Here is a 21,123-nt window from a genome sequence, read left to right as displayed (position 1 = left end):
GGGAGAGAGGGTGAAAGGTGGAGTCAAGAGTGAGGGGGGTCCTAGAGGAGTGCGGGGGTGTATGGGAAGGGGTGAGAGGGGATGGCCGAGAGGGGTTGGAGGATCAATACAGCGGGGGGGGGGGGGCGGGGGGCAATATGGGCAGGGCCGACAATCTGGGTGAGAGTGAGGAGCAACATGGAGTGACGGGGGAGCCAAAGGGGGGAGGTGAGGCGGAGGGATTGAGGAGGGAAGGTGGGAGGGAAGGTGAAAGAGGAATGAAAGGAAGAGACCTGTGGAATTATCCTGCTGGAAGGAACCAACACCTTCGAGAGAGGTGGAAAGGAAACTGAGAGTCCAGGAGAGATTGGAGGGGCTGAAGATATTTTCTCTTCATGTTTACATTGAAAACGTGAATAGTTTGAGTCAGATTCTGCTACAAAGAGTTTGTGAATGATGCTGGCTGAAAACCGGGTATACAGATCAGCTGAAGCCATGTGGTGAGGAAGACACAGTGAATTCCAAATCAGCACAAAGATGATTAGCGCTGCCCTTTGTTAACTATGTGGAAATAGCCATCCCACGCTTAATGTCAGTTTCATTGTTGCTACATTTACACATGAATTACTGTTTAAATTTTCCACAGACTCTCCAGTCTAGTAATTAACAGTGTACTTAACCTTTGCCTTATTATCTCACAAGATTTAAGCATTGCTGCCGAGACCAGCAGTTATTGACCATCCGTAATTGTCCTTAAGAAGGTGATGGTGAGCTGCCTTCTTGAACCATTAAGTCTATTTCGAGTAGCTACACCAAGGTGCTGTACGGGTGGGAGCTCCAGGACTTTGACCCAGCGGCAGTGAAAGAATTAGCCGAGATATTTCCAAGTTGGGATGGCGAATGGCTTGGAGGGGAACTTCCAGGTGGTGGGGTTCCCAGGTGTCTGCTGCCCTTGGCCTTCTGGGTGTTAGAGGTTGTTGCTTTGGCAGATGCTGCCAAAGGAGCCTCAGTGAGTTGCTGCAGCGCATCCCGAAGACGGTCCACACTGATGGTAATGGAGCGAGTGAACGTTGAAGATAGCTCACTGGGTAATCATGTGGTCATTGTTACTGTCGGCCAATCAACCGATTGGAAAATTTACATGTTTGGTCTCACCTTTTCTAATATTGACCAGCTCGTGATTACAGCTGGGTCATCACTTACTCACATCTCAATCACACAAGGGGAGAGGCAGTAAAGGAGGTGACTTACTCACAGTAATTCTAAACTCATAGCAGTCTGGCAGTTCATTGTTGCGAATGGTTTGCAGATTAATCCCCTTTAGTTTAAAAGTGATTTCCAGAAGGATTAACCTTAATTAAATTAAAGAAAAAATTATGCAGAACATGAACACAACTTGAGAGACGTAGTAACCGATAGTCAAACATCACACACACACTCAAACCACACACACACTCACTCACACACACTCACTCACACTCAAACCACACACACACTCACTCACACACACTCAAACCACACACACACTCACTCACACACTCAAACCACACACACACTCACTCACACACACTCAAACCACACACACACTCACTCACACACACTCAAACCACACACACACTCACTCACACACACTCAAGCCACACACACACTCACTCACACACACTCAAACCACACACACTCAAACCACACACACACTCACACACACACTCAAACCACACACACACTCACTCACACACACTCAAACCACACACACACTCACTCACACACACTCAAACCACACACACACTCACTCACACACACTCAAACCACACACACACACTCAAACCACACACACACTCACTCACACACACTCACTCACACAAACAAACACTCACTCACACACACTCAAACCACACACACACTCACTCACACACACTCACACACACACACTCACACACACACTCACACACACACACTCGCTCACACAAACAAACACTCACTCACACACACTCAAACCACACACACTCACTCAGACACACTCACTCACACACACTCACTCACACAAACAAACACTCACTCACACACACTCAAACCACACACACTCACTCACACACACTCACTCACACAAACACTCACTCACACACACTCACTCACACACACTCACTCACACACACTCAAACCACACACACACTCACTCACACACACTCACTCACACACACTCACACAAACAAACACTCACTCACACACACTCAAACCACACACACACTCACTCACACACACTCACTCACACACAAACAAACACTCACTCACACACACTCAAACCACACACACACTCACTCACACACACACACTCACTCACACACACTCACACAAACAAACACTCACTCACACACACTCAAACCACACACACTCACTCAGACACACTCACTCACACACACTCACTCACACAAACAAACCTCACTCACACACACTCAAACCACACACACTCACTCACACACACTCACTCACACAAACACTCACTCACACACACTCACTCACACACACTCACTCACACACACTCAAACCACACACACACTCACTCACACACACTCACTCACACACACTCACACAAACAAACACTCACTCACACACACTCAAACCACACACACACTCACTCACACACACTCACTCACACACAAACAAACACTCACTCACACACACTCAAACCACACACACACTCACTCACACACACACACTCACTCACACACACTCACACAAACAAACACTCACTCACACACACTCAAACCACACACACACACACTCACACACACTCACTCACACACACTCACACAAACAAACTCACTCACACACACTCAAACCACACACACTCACTCACACACAAACAAACACTCACTCAAACCACACACACACTCACTCACACGCACTCACTCACACAAACAAACACTCACTCACACACACTCAAACCACACACACACTCACTCACTCACACACACTCACACACACTCACACAAACAAACACTCACTCACACACACTCAAACCACACACACTCGCTCACACACACTCACTCACACACAAACAAACACTCACTCACACACACTCAAACCACACACACTCACTCACGCACACTCAAACCACACACACACTCACTCACACACACTCACACAAACACACACTCACTCACAAACACACACTCACTCAGAAACACACGCTCAAACCACACACACTCACTCACACACACTCACACAAACACACTCACTCACAAACACACACTCACTCAGAAACACACGCTCAAACCACACACACACTCACACACACACTCACTCACACACACGCACACAAACAAACACTCACTCACACACACTCACTCACACAAACACACACTCACTCACAAACACACACTCACTCAGAAACGCACGCTCAAACCACACACACTCACTCACACACACTCACACAAACACACACTCACTCAGAAACACACGCTCAAACCACACACACACTCACACACTCACTCACAGACATACACACACACACTCACACACACACAAACACACACTCACACAAACACTCACTCACAGACATACACTCACACACACACAAACACACACTCACTCACAAACACACACTCACGCACACACACTCAAACCACACACACTCACTCACACACACTCACACAAACAAACACTCACTCACACACACTCACACAAACACACACTCACTCACAAACACACACTCACTCAGAAACACACGCGCAAACCATACACACACTCACTCACACACACTCACTCACACAAACAAACACTCACTCACAGACATACACACTCACACACACACAAACACACACTCACTCACAAACACACACTCACTCACACTCACAAGCACACGCTCACACACACACAAACACAAACATACACTCACTCACAAACACACTCATTCACAAACACACGCTCACACACTCAAACCACACACACTCAAACCACACACATAAACACACACTCAAATGCACTCACAGACACACTCACTCACAAACACTCAAACCACACACACACACAAACACACTCAGAAACACACACTCATAAAAGCACACTCAACAAACACACACTCACTCACACAAACACACACTCACTCAAACACACACTCATGCACAAACACACACACTCAAACCACACACACAAACACACTCAGAAACACACACTCACAAACGCACACTCAAACACACACTCACACAAACAAACTCACTCACACACACTCAAACCACACACACTCACTCACACACAAACAAACACTCACTCAAACCACACACACACTCACTCACACGCACTCACTCACACAAACAAACACTCACTCACACACACTCAAACCACACACACACTCACTCACTCACACACACTCACACACACTCACACAAACAAACACTCACTCACACACACTCAAACCACACACACTCGCTCACACACACTCACTCACACACAAACAAACACTCACTCACACACACTCAAACCACACACACTCACTCACACACACTCAAACCACACACACACTCACTCACACACACTCACACAAACACACACTCACTCACAAACACACACTCACTCAGAAACACACGCTCAAACCACACACACTCACTCACACACACTCACACAAACACGCTCACTCACAAACACACACTCACTCAGAAACACACGCTCAAACCACACACACACTCACACTCACTCACACACACGCACACAAACAAACACTCACTCACACACACTCACTCACACAAACACACACTCACTCACAAACACACACTCACTCAGAAACACACGCTCAAACCACACACACTCACTCACACACACTCACACAAACACACACTCACTCAGAAACACACGCTCAAACCACACACACACTCACACACTCACTCACAGACATACACACACACACTCACACACACACAAACACACACTCACACAAACACTCACTCACAGACATACACTCACACGCACACAAACACACACTCACTCACAAACACACACTCACGCACACACACTCAAACCACACACACTCACTCACACACACTCACACAAACAAACACTCACTCACACACACTCACACAAACACACACTCACTCACAAACACACACTCACTCAGAAACACACGCGCAAACCATACACACACTCACTCACACACACTCACTCACACAAACAAACACTCACTCACAGACATACACACTCACACACACACAAACACACACTCACTCACAAACACACACTCACTCACACTCACAAGCACACGCTCACACACACACAAACACAAACATACACTCACTCACAAACACACTCATTCACAAACACACGCTCACACACTCAAACCACACACACTCAAACCACACACACAAACACACACTCAAATGCACTCACAGACACACTCACTCACAAACACTCAATCCACACACACACACAAACACACTCAGAAACACACACTCATAAAAGCACACTCAACAAACACACACTCACTCACACAAACACACACTCACTCAAACACACACTCATGCACAAACACACACACTCAAACCACACACACAAACACACTCAGAAACACACACTCACAAACGCACACTCAAACACACACTCACACAAACATACACTTACTCAACAAACACACCCTCACTCACACAAACATATGCTCACTCGCCCACACACTCGCTCACAAACACACACTCAAACCACATGCACACAAACACACACATTCAAATGCACTCACAAACTCAAACTCACACACACTCACCAACACATTCAAATACTTGCACAAATACACACACTCACTCAGAAACACACACAAACTCACACTTACACACTCGGGGACACACACACTCAAACTCACACAAACACACTCACACACTCAAACAAAAACACATACATCCAAACACACACTCTCACATCACACGTACAAACACACACAGGCGCAGCGACAGGGGACAGATAGGGCTGGACATTACACATACTGTGCTGTATATTTGTGTGAATCTATCCTGCTCCATCAGATACAGAGTAAATAGCAACACTGGAGCTGAAGTCAGCCATTCTGCCCATCAAGCCTGCTGCAAACTCAGTTAGATCACGGTTGATCAGCTATTCCCGCACTACTTCCATATCTCTTGATGTATCCAGAAATCTATCGCTTTCTGTTTTGATCACACACAATGATGGAGCTTCCACAGGCCTCTGGCGTAGAGAATTCCAAAGATTCACCATCCTCTGAGTGAACAAATTCCTCCTCATCTCGGTTTTAAATGGCCTTCACCAAATCCTGAGCTCATGGGGCCCTGGCTCTAGACTCACCAGCCATGGGAAACACCTTGGGTAGGAAACTATCAAAACCTGTCAGGCTTGCTGAGGTGGCTGCCTCACCCGCGGGAGCAGCGGGGAATGACTTGGTGCCAAGTCCATGGACTCGGGGTGGTCCCCCTCTGGATCCGGGTGGCCTGGTTCAGACCGCTGTGGCTGCAGAGTGCGTTGTAAACACAATCCTCTGGTGCTACTTAAAGGCTCCTAGCTGCCCACACTACTGACTACTCCCTGTGTCCTGCAAATACTCAGAGAGCCTCTGGACACACTCATAACCCAGCGGTATCAGCAATGGGATGGGGGTGGTCAAGCTTAATCAGGGGATTTCCGGCCCCCGCGGTTACTCTGCCAGTGGGGTTGGGAATTTCAGCCCCCGCGGTTACTCCGCCAGTGGGGTTGGGAATTCCGTCCCCCGCAGTTACTCCGCCAGTGGGGTTGGGAATTCCGGCCCCCGCGGTTACTCCGCCAGTGGGGTTGGGAATTCCGGCCCCTGCGGTTACTCCGCCAGTGGGGTTGGGAATTCCGGCCCCCGCGGTTACTCCGCCAGTGGGGTTGGGAATTCCGGCCCCCGCGGTTACTCCGCCAGTGGGGTTGGGAATTCTGGCCCCCGCGGTTACTCCGCCAGTGGGGTTGGGAATTCCGGCCCCCGCGGTTACTCCGCTAGTGGGGTTGGGAATTCCGGCCCCTGCGGTTACTCCGCCAGTGGGGTTGGGAATTCCGGCCCCCGCGGTTACTCCGCCAGTGGGGTTGGGAATTCCGGCCCCCGTGGTTACTCCGCTAGTGGGGTTGGGAATTCCGGCCCCTGCGGTTACTCCGCCAGTGGGGTTGGGAATTCCGGCCCCCGCGGTTACTCCGCCAGTGGGGTTGGGAATTCCAGCCCCCGTGGTTACTCCGCCAGTGGGGTTGGGAATTCCGGCCCCCGTGGTTACTCCGCTAGTGGGGTTGGGAATTCCAGCCCCCGCGGTTACTCCGGCAGTGGGGTTGGGAATTCCGGCCCCCGCGGTTACTCCGCCAGTGAGGTTGGGAATTCTGGCCCCCGCGGTTACTCTGCCAGTGGAGTTGGGAATTCCGGCCCCCGCGGTTACTCTGCCAGTCGGGTTGGGAATTGCTTCCGTTTCGCAGCGGCCGAGTGCTGGCCAATTTTCATTCCCCGAACCTCGGAACAAATATCTGCCCCCAACAGGAATGCGAATTGCATGCTATTCAGTTGCAGCGGGACCACTTCGGGCTGGAGCCACCCGTCCTAATGCGCCCAAAAAGCAGCGTGGCCCAATGCGACTGGTAGATGCCACTTGCGGGATCTTCCCGGCTCACCGCGCCTCGTGAGATCCTACACGATCTCGTGAGACTTTGTGATGTGAATCCCGCCCATTGCGGACGGGATCACTTTCTTGCAGATCTGCAATTAGTCTCATCCTAATATGCGTTCCCAAGATCTACCCAAGGTATGGGATCTAGCACGGTTCTGTGTTGGTCTCCCCAAATGGGGGCCAAATGGGAGAACACTTGTGGGGGTCTCCCTGGGGGTTGGAGGCCCTCAGGTGCATGCCCTCTGGGCAGGGTGGTACCCTGGCACTACCGGTGCCACCTGGGCACTGCCAGCTGGCAGGGGCACTGGCAGGGTGCCAGGCTGGTATAATTTCACGGTGGTGATCAGGCCGACGGGTGGTGTTGGGGATGCAGGGTGACCTGGGAACACCCTTATCGTGTTTTGGGGGTGCTCAGGGATTGCATCAGATGCTCGAGAGATCAGGATCTGGCGTCCCGATGCTCTCTCACTGCACTGGGGAGTTCCTCAGTGCAGAACGGGGAGTTCCCTGCTAAGGCTCCTGATCTACCCGGATAATCATTAGATAGTGGGGTGTTTCTTGACGTTCCGAGCACCCGGCTAATATCATGCTACGGGACTCTGTTCCCATTCGGGTAGATCGTGCCCAGAGTCTCCCAAACGGAGAATCCGGACCCTTGCCCATATCCAGTGTGTTACACCCTGTCAGCATTTTGTAAATTTTATTGAGGTCATTCTGCGAAACTCTAGGGAGTACAGACCCAAAAATCTCCTCAATCTTTGTACGTATATTACCTGTAAAATTCCAGGTCGAAAAATGAGGAATTGCTAATTTTCCATTCTTTTGGGATGTCACTTGGTTCTATATTGAAGCAAACTGATAGTAAACAAATTACAATTAATATATTAATTACAATTCATCACTGAATGAAAACATGCATTGATTTTTCACAAGGACAAAGTCCACCAACTATACCATGAACTATTCCCCACCTCTCAGGTCAAAATGATTGAAACCCATTTTCAACACTAGTGGTCAAATTAACTTGAAACGTTATCAGATAAACAAATAGTCCCAGGGAGTTGCTGAGTAATTTCGGTTTGCTCACAAGCAGAAATATATTTTTCCCCTTCAATTGTCTCTTCGGACGTTTCTGGCCTCCAGTTCCCTCGAGATCTCCCGTGTCATTGTGGTAATGGGCAGACAAGTCAGAATTCCAGCCTTATACGTTCGCACACTTGACATTCCAACCAAAGGCCACTTGATAAGCATTAGATGCAGGTACTGAGTGCCCTCTTCCTGACCCTTCGGAAGGTGATTGCAGAAAACCCTCTCCAACCCCACCGCCATAACCCTAACATGGGCAATCTGGCACCCCGGCACCTTGGCACTGCCAACCTGGCACCATGGAAGTGTCACACCAGCCTGGCAGTGTCACCCAAGCACCCAATGCCAGGGTGGCACTGCCAGGTTGCCTGGGTGACAATGCCAAGGTGCCAGGTTGGCAGTGCCAAAGTGCCCAGGTGCCAGCAGGAGTGTTGGGGTACCACCATGCCCAGAGTCGACCACCGCACCAGGGTCCTCCGATGGCCTGGGAGACCCCACCAGATGCTGTTACGCTTCGTCCATGTTTGCGTGGACCAGTGCTAACTATCGCCTTGCCGAGGTCTCCCAGGCGACACTGTTAGCTCCAGGGTGAATACGGTGCAGCCATATTTAAATGAGCCTGGCTCATTTGAATATGATAATCTGGATCACGCCCAGCGAGGGCGAGATCCAGGCCATGACACCTCGCGAGATTTTTGTTAAATTTCGCAAGGCATTCCGAGAGTCACAAAGCTCACGATAGGCCTCTCGTGAGATTGGACAGCTCGGCACGTCACCGAGTCGGGCGTGACGAGGCAATTAAATCGAGGCCTAGCTTTCAATTCTGGATTTATTCCTAAAAAAAGAATTTAAATTCCACCAGCGACCAAGGTGGGATTTGAACCTATTTCTCCAGAACATTAGCCCGGACCTCTGGATCATTAGTCAAGTGACATCATCACTACGCCACTGTCCCCATAAAAGTTTCTTGTTCGTGAGTGAATGGTGAATATTACTGTCTGTACACTCGCCCGACAAGTCCGAAATGTAAAGGTTCTGCATCTGCCAACCTGCCTTTTGGCTACAGGTATTAAAAACTCTGACTTTTCTTTTGACCTCAGGAGCTGAGGGTTTATTGTGTGAGAATCGCAGTGTCACTTGTTACATGAACCCAGCTCTGGCGACACAACCAATCTCAATCCACTGCAAACATATGAAAAGAAAGGGAAGACGGTTGGTAAATCCGTACTCACGACGATTTCCATTGGAAGTCAGATAGTGCTACACTGTTAGAGGTGACACCTTTGACATGAGACCTCAAACAGAGGCCTCGTCTGTCCTTTTCGATGGATGTAAAAGATCGCGAAACCCTTTTGAAGAAGAGCAGGGGACTTAACCCCAATGTTCTGGGTAATATTTATCCTCGTTCAGTATCACAAATACAGACTACATGGTCATTTTCACACTGCTGTTGTGGGAGCTTGCTGTGCACAAGGCGGCTGCCATATTCCCTACATTACAACAGTGACAACACGTCATTGGCTGTTAATGCTTTGGAACATGCTGAGATTGCAAAAGGCAGTCTAAAAATCCAAGTGTTTTTTCAATTCTCTTCAGCCCAACTCAGCTCTCACCTGTTTCAATCTCTGGGTTCGTGGCCAGTTTGTTGCTTGCGGTCACTGGTATGTTTTTCTTATACAGCTGCTTACAGACTTGCAAAGACGTCTTATTATTTCCATTTGGACCATAGCCATAATTCCCGACTGTCATATTTTGTAGCTGCAGATACTTGGAGGGAAAGTAAAGGAATTAAAAATTTATGGTGAACAGCATGGCGCAAAATATTAAAAACCAAAATGCCATACCCTCCCTCCGAGGGTGCCTTCTCCTGGTGAGTCAGACAGCACTTCCATTCAAACCTGATCTCCAGTGAGTACCAACAGGTCAAACCACACAGATGGTATTGTTGACAAAGACTTCATTAAACCGCGTGACTATTGGCTTCTCGAAACATTGATTTCTCATAACTAATTGGGACTGGTCTCATGAATAGTTTGGTTATCCCTTTGATAGAGCAGGAGAGGCCTGTATTTTGGCCAATGATTCTCCGCTTGGGTCACTGTCTGTGCAGAGTCTGCACGTTCTCCCTATGTCTGCGGGGGGTTTCCTCCGGGTGCTCCGGTTTCCTCTCACAAGTCCCGAATTGGACATTCTGAATTCTCCCTCTGTGTACCCGAACAGGCGCCGGAGTGTGGCGACTAGGGGATTTTCACAGTAACCTCATTGCAGTGTTAATGTAAGCTTACTTCATAGAATCATAGAATTTACAGTGCAGAAGGAGGCCATTCGGCCCATCGAGTCTGCACCCGCTCTTGGAAAGAGCACCCTACCCAAGCCCACACCTCCACCCTATCCCCATAACCCAGTAACCCCACGCAACACGAAGGGCAATTTTGGACACTAAGGGCAATCTATCATGGCCAATACACCTAACCTGCACATGTTCGGACTGAGGAAACCCACGCACACACGGGGAAAACGTGCAGACTCCGCACAGACAGTGACCCAAGCCGGGAATTGAACCTGGGACCCTGGAGCTGTGAAGCAATTGTGCTAACCACTGTGCTACCGTGCTGCCCACTTGTGACAATAAAGATTATTACCTAAAGAGGATTGGAAAATTGTGGACAGGACCTCCACAATTTCCATCCTTACTTCCCCCAGGATCCTGAGATGCATTTGTTTCGGTCCTGGTGCCTTATCAACTTTAGGTAAAGCAGTCTTTCTAATATTGCCTCTGTCAATTATTAGCCCATCCAGTGTCTCAATTACTTCCTCCTTTACTGTGACTTTGGCAGCATCTTCTTCCTTGATAAAGACAGATGTAAAGTGCTCCTTTTGTTCCTCAGCAATGCACAAATCCTTTTTTAAATACCAAATCAGGCCCACTCTTTTACTCAATTGATGTATATAGGCTTTGGATTTCATTTCATGGTAGTTGCCAGTCGCTTCTCTTACTCTCTCTTTGCTGCTGTAATGTCTCTTACCACAACCCCTCTGAAGTTTTGATACCCTGATTCTCACAAGTATTATTAACGTGATATCTGTCATCACAGAAAAACACAGTGCAGGAAAGGCCCCCCAGCCCATCGAGTCTGCACTGACGCATGAAAGGCACCCGATCTGCCAGTCCTGATCCCATTTGTCAGCACTTAGCCCACAGCCTCAAATGTGAAGACGTGCCAAGTGCTCATCCAGATACTTTCTAAAGGATGTGAGGCCTACCCGCCACTACCGCCCCCCCCCAGGCCGTGTGTTCCAGACCGTCACCACACTCTGGGTAAAAATGTTTTTCCTCAACTCCCCTCTGAACCTCCCGCCCCTCACCTCGTACTTGTGTCCCTTCGTATTTGGGCCAAAAGACCTCCTTCTGAGCTGTAGGGATTCTATGCTTCCTTCTGGATTATTACTATCCAAGACCAAATACCAATAATCAAAGTCCCTCCTTTTGTTCTTTCATCTTTATAATTTCCATACAAGTTTGGTCCTCCACATCTTTCCCACTCGCCAATGGAATAAATCCAGTAGTGCAATGGTATCTGTATTATTTCTTATCTCCAGACAAATAGATTCTGACCTTGACTCCTCTGGGACATCCTCTGTCTCCAGCACTGCAATATTCTCCTTAATCAATGCTGCCATCTGCCCTTCTTTGCTTGCATGTCTTTCTTGAACAGGGATTTACCCAGCCCTGCCCAATTTTGAACCAGGTTTTCGTTAACCCCACTTCATATTCCCATGTGGCTACCTCCAGCTGCAGCTCACCAACAGTATTTATATCTCTAACGTTTCGAGTCCAGATGACCCGTTGTCAAAGGGTCATCTGGAGTCGAAACGTCAGCTCTTTTCTCTCCCTCCAGATGCTGCCAGACCTGCTGAGATTTTCCAGCATTTTCTCTTTGGTTTCAGATTCCAGCATCCGCGGTAATTTGCTTTTATCCAGTAAGGGCTGGTTTAGCTCCTTGGGCTAGACAGCTAGCTTGTAATGCAGAACCAGGCCAGCTGCACAGGTTCAATTCCCATACCAGCCTCCCCGAACAGGCGCTGGAATGTGGCGGCTAAGGGGCTTTTCACAGCAACTTCATACTTGTGGCAATAGAATATTATTATTTATATCTCTACCTGCCTTCACAAATATGCACAGTAAACCTAATCGAGACCTTCATTGCAATTCTTTTTACTCTGATCTTGCCTACTACTTTATTATTTCTTACTTTCGAGCTTTCTGTCTCTCCTAATACTTTGTGCACCTGATTTTTCCTCTCTAATATTACCTCTTGGTTCCCATCCCCCTATCATGTTAGCTAAACCCCCCCCCCAATAGCACTTGCAAACTACCCAACAACGTCATTGGTCCCAGCTCTGTCCAGATGCAACCATCCAGCCAGTGTAATCAATGGTCAGGCCTTTGTCACACTGTTATTTGTGGGACGTTACTGCACACAAACCTCTGGACCTACATTAGGAGGGTGGAGCCATGGCACAAAAGTACAAATTTTGCTTTGAGAGGTCAGGACATTGTAAACTTTATTTTGTTTTCTTGCTGTTAATCACAAACATTAACAAGCAGCCTCCAAGGCATCCAAGATGATTGGATTTCCACCACCTTTCAGTTACTCTGAAAGAAATGCTGTACCAAACATTAGTCAGACCGCACCTTGAGTACGGTGTAGCTACTTGGGGTCCACATACTTCTAAAAACATTACCCTCCTTGAGAATGTTCAATGTCGGGCAGCTCACTTTACTTGTCAGGTACCAGTGCCCAGAACTGAAGAAAGGTCCAATTTTGAATGGACAATCAATTATTTATAAACAGTACATCAAGCCCAAAAGTGACTGAGTTTGATGCATTCAAAGTCAACAGCCCCAGCTGTGTACGCCCTAACGTGCTTCCTTTGCCAACTCCTATTTCCAAAGAACAATTAACTGGAAATGCCTTCCACAAACATTAATCTCCAAGCCATCTAAAGAGTCACTTCAGGGAAATTTGTTGAACATGTTTAATTAATGTGACCACTGTCTGGACTCAATGTGCCCCTCTCGTGAAAGTTCCCCAGTGGAAGATTACGGAGCAAAACCTTTCCAAATGCCAAGCTCCTTACTTTGTCAGATGCCTGGATGGATTGTCAGCTTAGCCTTTCACCTCTAATCCCATTAATTTGGTTTGGTTGCCTTATTACATATCTTACAAGAAGTGCTGACAGTTTATCACTGGTGATTACACAGCTCGAGATAGCTTTGTAGGTTTTGATTGTGTACATTTCAAAAATAAAAGTACAAAAAAAAGTAAACATGATTGAAATGAATCATATTTCAAACATTGTTCCACTTTTCCCTTTGGAAAATTTCAAATATATTAAGAAATACAGAGAGCTGGGTTGATTGAATACCTGGTTAATAGAATAAGACACGCTATCATAAACTTCCTGCTGAGTATAGAGGACAAAGCTCTCGTCATTCTCATTTACGTCTTGGTATCCTTTCAGGAAGAGATGTTTAAAGGCGATTGAATTTTCCTCTTTGAATGACGCAACGAGTTGATTACTCAGACCAAAGATAATCAGCTGGAAGAGACAGAATGGTGGTTGTTCAATCAAACTCATAGATTTGTCACAAACTGGTACTTCCTTGTCTCACGCTCATCCTACATCCTCTCCTTGTCAAGGGTCCAGGGCACTGGCACCTTGCCTTGTCTTCAGTTATCACTCATGATAGTGCAGCACGGTAGCCTTGTGGATAGCACAATTGCTTCACAGCTCCAGGGTCCCAGGTTCGATTCCCAGCTTGGGTCACAGTCTGTGCGGAATCTGCACATTCTCCCCGCGTGTGCGTGGGTTTCCTCCGGGTGCTCCGGTTTCCTCCCACAGTCCAAAGATGTGCAGGTTAGGTGGATTGGCCATGCTAAATTGCCCTTAGCGTCCAAAATTGCCCTTAGTGTTGGGTTGGGTTATGGGGATAGGGTGGAGGTGTGGGCTTGGGTAGGGTGCTCTTTCCAAGAGCCGGTGCAGACTCGATGGGCCGAATGGCCTCCTTCTGCACTGTAAATTCTATGATAATATCTATGATGATTTATAGAGATATGTGTTGAGCCTTTATGAGGGAAAATACCCGTTAGGATTCCAGCAACAAGCATTTATCATCTTTACATGTAACATTTTTTTTTAAAAACATTTTATTAAGGCATTTGTGATTTTTTAACAACAATTTTGAATGCAAACATTACGCAGTAAATAGCACCCTCCCCCAACCAACATGGTTTACACACACAGTTCCCCAGTTACCCCCTCCTCCTCTCGCTGATCACCCCTCAACTATCGCCCCCCCTGCACCCGCCCCCTCCCTAATCCCACCCCTATCTTATCTGTTAACAGCTTAATTTTCCCCGAAGAAGTCAACAAATGGCTGCCACCTCCGGGCGAACCCCAACATCGATGCTCTCAGGATGAGCTTGATCTTCTCAAGCCTGAGAAACCCGACCATGTCACTGACCCAAACGCCCGATGTTGGGGGCTCCGAGTCCCTCCACGCCAATAAGATCCAGGCTACCAGGGAGGCAAAGGCCAAAGCATCAGCCTCTCTCGCCCCCTGGACTCCCGGGTCCCACCCCAAAAATCGCCACCTCTAGACTCGGCGCCACCCTTGTCTTTAGTCCCATGGACATGACATCGGCAAATCCTTGTCAGAATCCCCGAAGCTTCGGACACCCAAAACATGCGGACATTATTTGCGGGCCCTCCCGCACACCTCACACACCTGTCCTCCACCCCTTCAAAAAACCTGCTCATCCGGGCCACAGTCATGTGTGCTCGGTGGACCACCTTGAATTGCATCAGGCTGAGCCGGGCACACGATGAGGATGTGTTGACTCTGCTCACGAGCATCCTCCCACAGACCCGCCTCTAGTTCCTTGCCCAACTCATCCTCCCATTTTCGCTCCAGTTCCCCTATCCACGTTCCCTCCCACTCCATCAGCTCTTTGTGAATTTCTGAGACCTTCCCCTCCCCCACCCTGTTCTAGAAACTACCATGTCTTATATCCCCTTAGGCGGCAGAAGCGGAAAGGTCGAGACCTATCTCCGTGCAAAGTCCCTCACCTGCAAATACAGGAACCCATTCCCACCTGGCAGCTCAAACTCCTCCTCCAAGTCCTCCAAGGCTGCCGGGAGCGCACAGATCCCCTAACCGCTCAATCCCAGCTCGCTGCCATCTCTGAAACCCCCCCATCCAGCCTCCCCGGCACAAACCGCTAGTTACCACAAATTGGAGTCCATGCCGATGCTCCCTCCGCTCCCATGTGCTTCCGCCACTGCCCCCATACCCTCAAAGCTGCCACCACCACCGGACTTGTGGAGTACCGAGCCGGCGAGAATGACAGAGGTGCCGTTACCAGTGCCCCCAAGCTTGTGCCCTTACACGATTTCATGGTTTCACAGGTCGCCGCAACATCGAGGGCCGAAGGGCCTGTACTGCGCTGTAATGTTCTATGATGCCGCCTCCACCCGCTCCCACACCAACCCCTCCCTCACTACCCACTTCCTAATCAAAGCTATATTTGCCACCCAATAATAGTTCCTAAAATTCGGTAGGGACAACAGCCCCCATCCTCGGCCCCGCTCCAACAGAACCTTCGTTACTCGCGGGGTTCTACCCGCCCGTACGAACCCAGAGATCACCGCATTGACCCTCTTAAAAAAGGCTTTTGGAATAAAAATAGGGAGACACTGGAATATGAACAAAAATCTCGGGAGAACCGTCACCTTTACGGTCTGTACCCTCCCCGCCAGTGACAGCAGGAGCATGTCCCACCGTCGAAAATCCTCTTTACACATACCTTTGAATGTAGCAAAACATCCCAATTTCACAGGAGTGTATATTTAACAGGACGTAACATGGAGCCACACCTGATGATATTGGGACAGGTGACGAAAAGAGATAGGGAGGAAGCAAGGTCAGGGAGGGATTTAAAAACAAGGAGGGGGATTTGAAAATCAAGATGTTGCTTCACGAGGCGCCAATGTAGATCAGTGAGTACAGGGTGAGGGATGGAATGGTATCTCAGACTGCTCCAATCTTACCCGCAAATCCAAGAATACTTGCATTATGATCGCCAGCTCGACCTCACTGAACCACTCTTACTCCAAACCCCGTGACACCCATACCTAACCAAAAACCTTTCAATCGCAGCTTTGAAATTTCCAATTGGTACAACATCCATGGCCATTTGGTGGTTTCTCGAGATTTCACCCATTACGTGGCACAGCTGTCATTTGAGGATTATGCTCTCTGGTTGCGCTCTATAGCAGAGGAGATCATTGTCTCTCTATCCACTCTATTGAAGACGTTGATTAGATTGTTCTTCAAAGCTCAGTGATGCAATTTGTCCTCACCGTTTAACTCTTTTAGCTCTGGCATCATTCTTGTGAATCTGCACTGCACCCCGTCCAAGGGCAAAGTATCGTTCCTGAATCTCGCTGGCTAAAACGGAGCACGCTGCTCCACTTGGGGATGGTGGGAATAGCGGAGATACCGAATATGGACTTGGCCGCAGTTTTCATGAAAGCAGATTTTGTTTTGTTCACAGAATGTGAGGTTATTGACAAAGCCAACATTTATTGTCCCTCCCGAATCATCCTTGGGAAAGTGGTGATGAGCCTCCTTTTTGGATTGGTTTGATTTGGCTTTTCACAATAACTTCATTGAAGCCTACTTGTGACAATAAGCGATTATTATTATTATGATTTCTTTATTGTCACGTGTACTGAGGTACAGTGAAAAGTATTTTTCCGCGAGCAGCTCAAACAGATCATTAAGTACATGAAAATAAAAGAAAAGAAAAAGAAAATACATAATAGGGCAACACAAGGACCACAATGTAAATACATAGACACCGGCATCGGGTGAAGCATACAGGAGTGAAGTATTAATCAGGTCAGTCCACAAGAGGGTCGTTTAGGAGTCTGGTAACAGCAGGGAAGCTGTTTTTGAGTTCGTGCGTGTTCTCAGATTTTTGTATCTCCTGCCCGATGGAAGAAGTTGGAAGAGTGAGTAAGCCGGGTGGGAGGGGTCTTTGATTATGCTGCCCGCTTTCCCCAGGCAGCGGGAGGTGTAGATGGAGTCAATGGATGGGAGGCAGGTTCGTGTGATGGACTGGGCGGTGTTCACGACTCTCTGAAGTTTCTTGCGGTCCTGGGCCGAGCAGTTGCCATACCAGGCTGTGATGCAGCCCGATAGGATGCTTTCTATGGTGCATCTGTAAAAGTTGGTAAGAGTCAATGTGGACATGCCGAATATCCTTTGTTTCCTGAGGAAGTATAGACGCTGTTGTGCTTTCTTGGTGGGAGCGTCGACGTGGGTGGACCAGGACAGGTTTTTACTGATGTGCACCCCTAGAAATTTGAAACTGCTAACCATCTCCACCTCGGCCCCGTTGATGCTGACAGGGGTGTGTACAGTACTTTGCTTCCTGAAATCAATGACCAGCTCTTTAGTTTTGCTGGCATTGAGGGAGAGATTGTTGTCGCTACACCACTCCACTAGGTTCTCTATCTCCCTCCCGCCTGTATTCGGACTCATCGTTATTCGAGATCCGGCCCATTATGGTCGTATCGTCAGCAAACTTGTAGATGGAGTTGGAACCAAGTTTTGCCACGCAGTTGTGTGTGTACAGGGAGTAGAGTAGGGGGCTAAGTACGCAGCCTTGCGGGGCGCCGGTATTGAGGACTATTGTGGAGGAGGTGTTGTTGTTTATTCTTACTGATTGTGGTCTGTGGGTCAGGAAATCGAGGATCCAGTTGCAGAGTGAGGAGCCAAGTCCCAGGTTTTGGAGCTTTGATATGAGCTTGGCTGGGATTATGATGTTGAAGGCGGAGCTGTAGTCAATAAATAGAAGTCTGATGTAGGAGTCCTTGTTGTTGAGATGCTCTAGGGATGAGTGTAGGGCCAGGGAGATGGCGTCTGCTGTGGACCGGTTGCAGCGGTATGCGAATTGCAGTGGATCAAGGCGTTCTGGGAGTATGGAGGTGATGCGCTTCATGACCAACCTCTCGAAGCACTTCATTACGACTGAAGTCAGGGCCACTGGACGGTAGTCATTGAGGCACGTTGCCTGGTTCTTCTTTGGCACCGGTATGAAGTGGCCTTCTTGAAGCAGGTGGGGACCTCGGAGTGGAGTAGGGACAGGTTAAAGATGTCCGCGAACACATCTACCAGCTGGTCCGCTCAGGCTCTGAGTGCACGACCAGGGATCCCGTCCGGGCCCGTCGCCTTCCGAGGGTTTCAGGAAGGCCGATCTGACTTCGGAAGCTGTGATGGTGTGGGTGTGTCCGAGGCTGCTGGAGCACTCGACAGTGGATCGATGGTTTCCTGCTCGAACCGAGCATAGAGTTCATTGGGGAGGGGTGCGCTGCTGCTGGGGATACTGCTCGGCTTCGCTTTGTTGCCCGTCACGTTGTTTAGGCCTTGCCACAACCGCCGAGAGTCTGTAACGTGAATCTGTGACTCTAGCTTGGTCTGATATTCTCTCTTGGCATCCCGGGTGGCTTTGCGGAGGTCGTACCTGGTCATACCAGTGATGCAGTTCACCGAATAATTTATTGGGTCAGTTCAGAGAGTATATATAGACTAGAGTTGTCCAGGAAGGCAGATGTACTTTACTTAAAAGACATTAATGAACCAGAGATTCATTAGTGAACTGGATTAATAATAATCCAGTAGTTTTATGCTTACCATCACTGATCACAGCTTTCTTTTTAGTATGCCAATATTATTTTTTTTTTCATTTATGGGATGTGGGTTAGACCAGCATTTATTGCCCATCCAATAATTGCCCTCGAGAAGGTGGCGGTGAGCTGCCTTCTTGAACCGCTGCAGTCCAAATCCGGTGTAGGTACACCCACAGTGCTGTTAGAGAGGGAGTTCTAGGAGTTTGACCCAGCGACAGTGAAGGAACGGCCGATATATTTCCAAGTCGGGGTGGTGAGTGACTTGGAGGAGAACCTCCAGGTGGTGGGGTTCCCAGGTACCTGCTGTCCTTCTCTTTCTAGATGGTAGTGGTCGTAGGCTTGGAAGGTGCTGTCGAAGGAATTCATTAATTGAACTTAAATTTCCAATTGCTGTGGTAGAATTTGAACTCGTGTTTCCAGCTCATCAGTGCAGGCCTCTGGATTAGCAGTTCAGTAATATATATAGAAACATATATGATCTGTAAACCACCATATTGCGAGTATTGGGATTGTAGAAATAGATTAAAAACTATTAGTGTTGGTTCTTATTCAATGAGAGGTTTTACGATAGAAGTTATTCACACTCAGGATGAAGAAATCACTAAAACCTGGTAAGATTCCCTGAGAAGGAGATTGGGGAGAATTAGTGGGATTTCTGATTGAAGTCTTCAAATAATTTGGAGACAGATGGATTTTTCGGGAGCATGTGACTCTTCTTCAAAACAAAGGGCAGCATGGTGGCACAGTGGTTGGCATTGCTGCCTTACAGGGCCTTGGTCTTGGGTTCGATTCCGGCCTCAGGTCACTGTGGGTGCGGAGTCTGCACGTCCTCCCCGCGTCTGCGCGGGTTTCCTCCGGGTGCTCCGGTTTCCTCCCACAGTCCAAAGACGTGCAGGTTAGGTGGATTGACCACGATAGATGTTATGGAGGAAGGGCAGGTGAGTGGCTCGGGACAGGCTCGATGGGCCGAATGGTCTCTTCGACAATGTAGGGATTCTATGAATGAAAGTGGGGGAACACTAACAAAACACGAACACTAACAAATTCTTGGACAGTTAATCTTCCTTTTTTGACGATGAACCACTTTGTTTGGGCTTTCAGCTGCATTATGAGCCATAGTTCCCTGCCATGTGCTGACACTCCTCGGCTTCACCAGGTGCGATGAGATAGGAAGCGTCTTAACCCAGTGAGCAGTGGGAATGCAGAACCCTCTACAACTCGGCATCAAACGGCAACGGAGCAAGCAATAGAAGGAGATTCTGCTAGATTTAAGTGGAGTAGAGTGAGAGGGGGCCTAACTGCTTGCATGGATTGGACGGGCTGAATGGTATGTTTGTGTGATGCACACTCAATGTAAACCACGATAATTGACAACAATAATGATTAATAATGAGAGGTCTAACACAATAATAATATAACTATTCACTCCTCTGATGCCAGAATAGCAGGACTGTGAGGTTAGAAAAATCAGAAAAGATCACTGCAGGCTCAAACATTTTGCTCTGGGAAAGGGAAGGCTGTAGGGTGACATTGGAGGAAATGTTAAAATTATGAAAGGTTTTAGGATCAGCTTGGAGGAGATATTTCCACTTCTGTGCAAAACCAGAACAAGAAGCTATAAATAAACGATATTAGAGAATTGTGGAGAAACGCCTTTACCCAGAGAGTGGTGCAGAATGTGGAA

The 21,123-nt window shown here is 48.2% G+C and overlaps 1 protein-coding gene across 4 annotated transcripts in view; it reads right to left on the bottom strand.

The window, feature by feature from the left end:
* The window catches only part of LOC140426031 (mucolipin-2-like), a 98,202-nt gene that overhangs the window by 36,197 nt on the left and 40,882 nt on the right, over window positions 1–21,123 (bottom strand). For 3 of the 4 annotated variants that reach the window (XM_072510319.1, XM_072510320.1, XM_072510318.1), the window contains exons 3-6: window positions 14,109–14,282; window positions 10,292–10,445; window positions 8,366–8,447; window positions 1,235–1,331 (exon numbers count right to left, since the gene is read on the bottom strand). In XM_072510319.1, coding sequence (XP_072366420.1) covers window positions 1,235–1,331; window positions 8,366–8,447; window positions 10,292–10,445; window positions 14,109–14,282 — 507 coding nt within the window. The remainder of the gene's footprint in view (window positions 1–1,234; window positions 1,332–8,365; window positions 8,448–10,291; window positions 10,446–14,108; window positions 14,283–21,123) is intronic. The other variant, XM_072510321.1, reaches the window with a different exon arrangement.

This window comes from Scyliorhinus torazame, chromosome 7, assembly GCF_047496885.1.
Source record: "Scyliorhinus torazame isolate Kashiwa2021f chromosome 7, sScyTor2.1, whole genome shotgun sequence".
Taxonomy (NCBI): Eukaryota; Metazoa; Chordata; class Chondrichthyes; order Carcharhiniformes; family Scyliorhinidae; genus Scyliorhinus; species Scyliorhinus torazame.
This window is presented reverse-complemented; position numbering and strand designations above follow the sequence as displayed.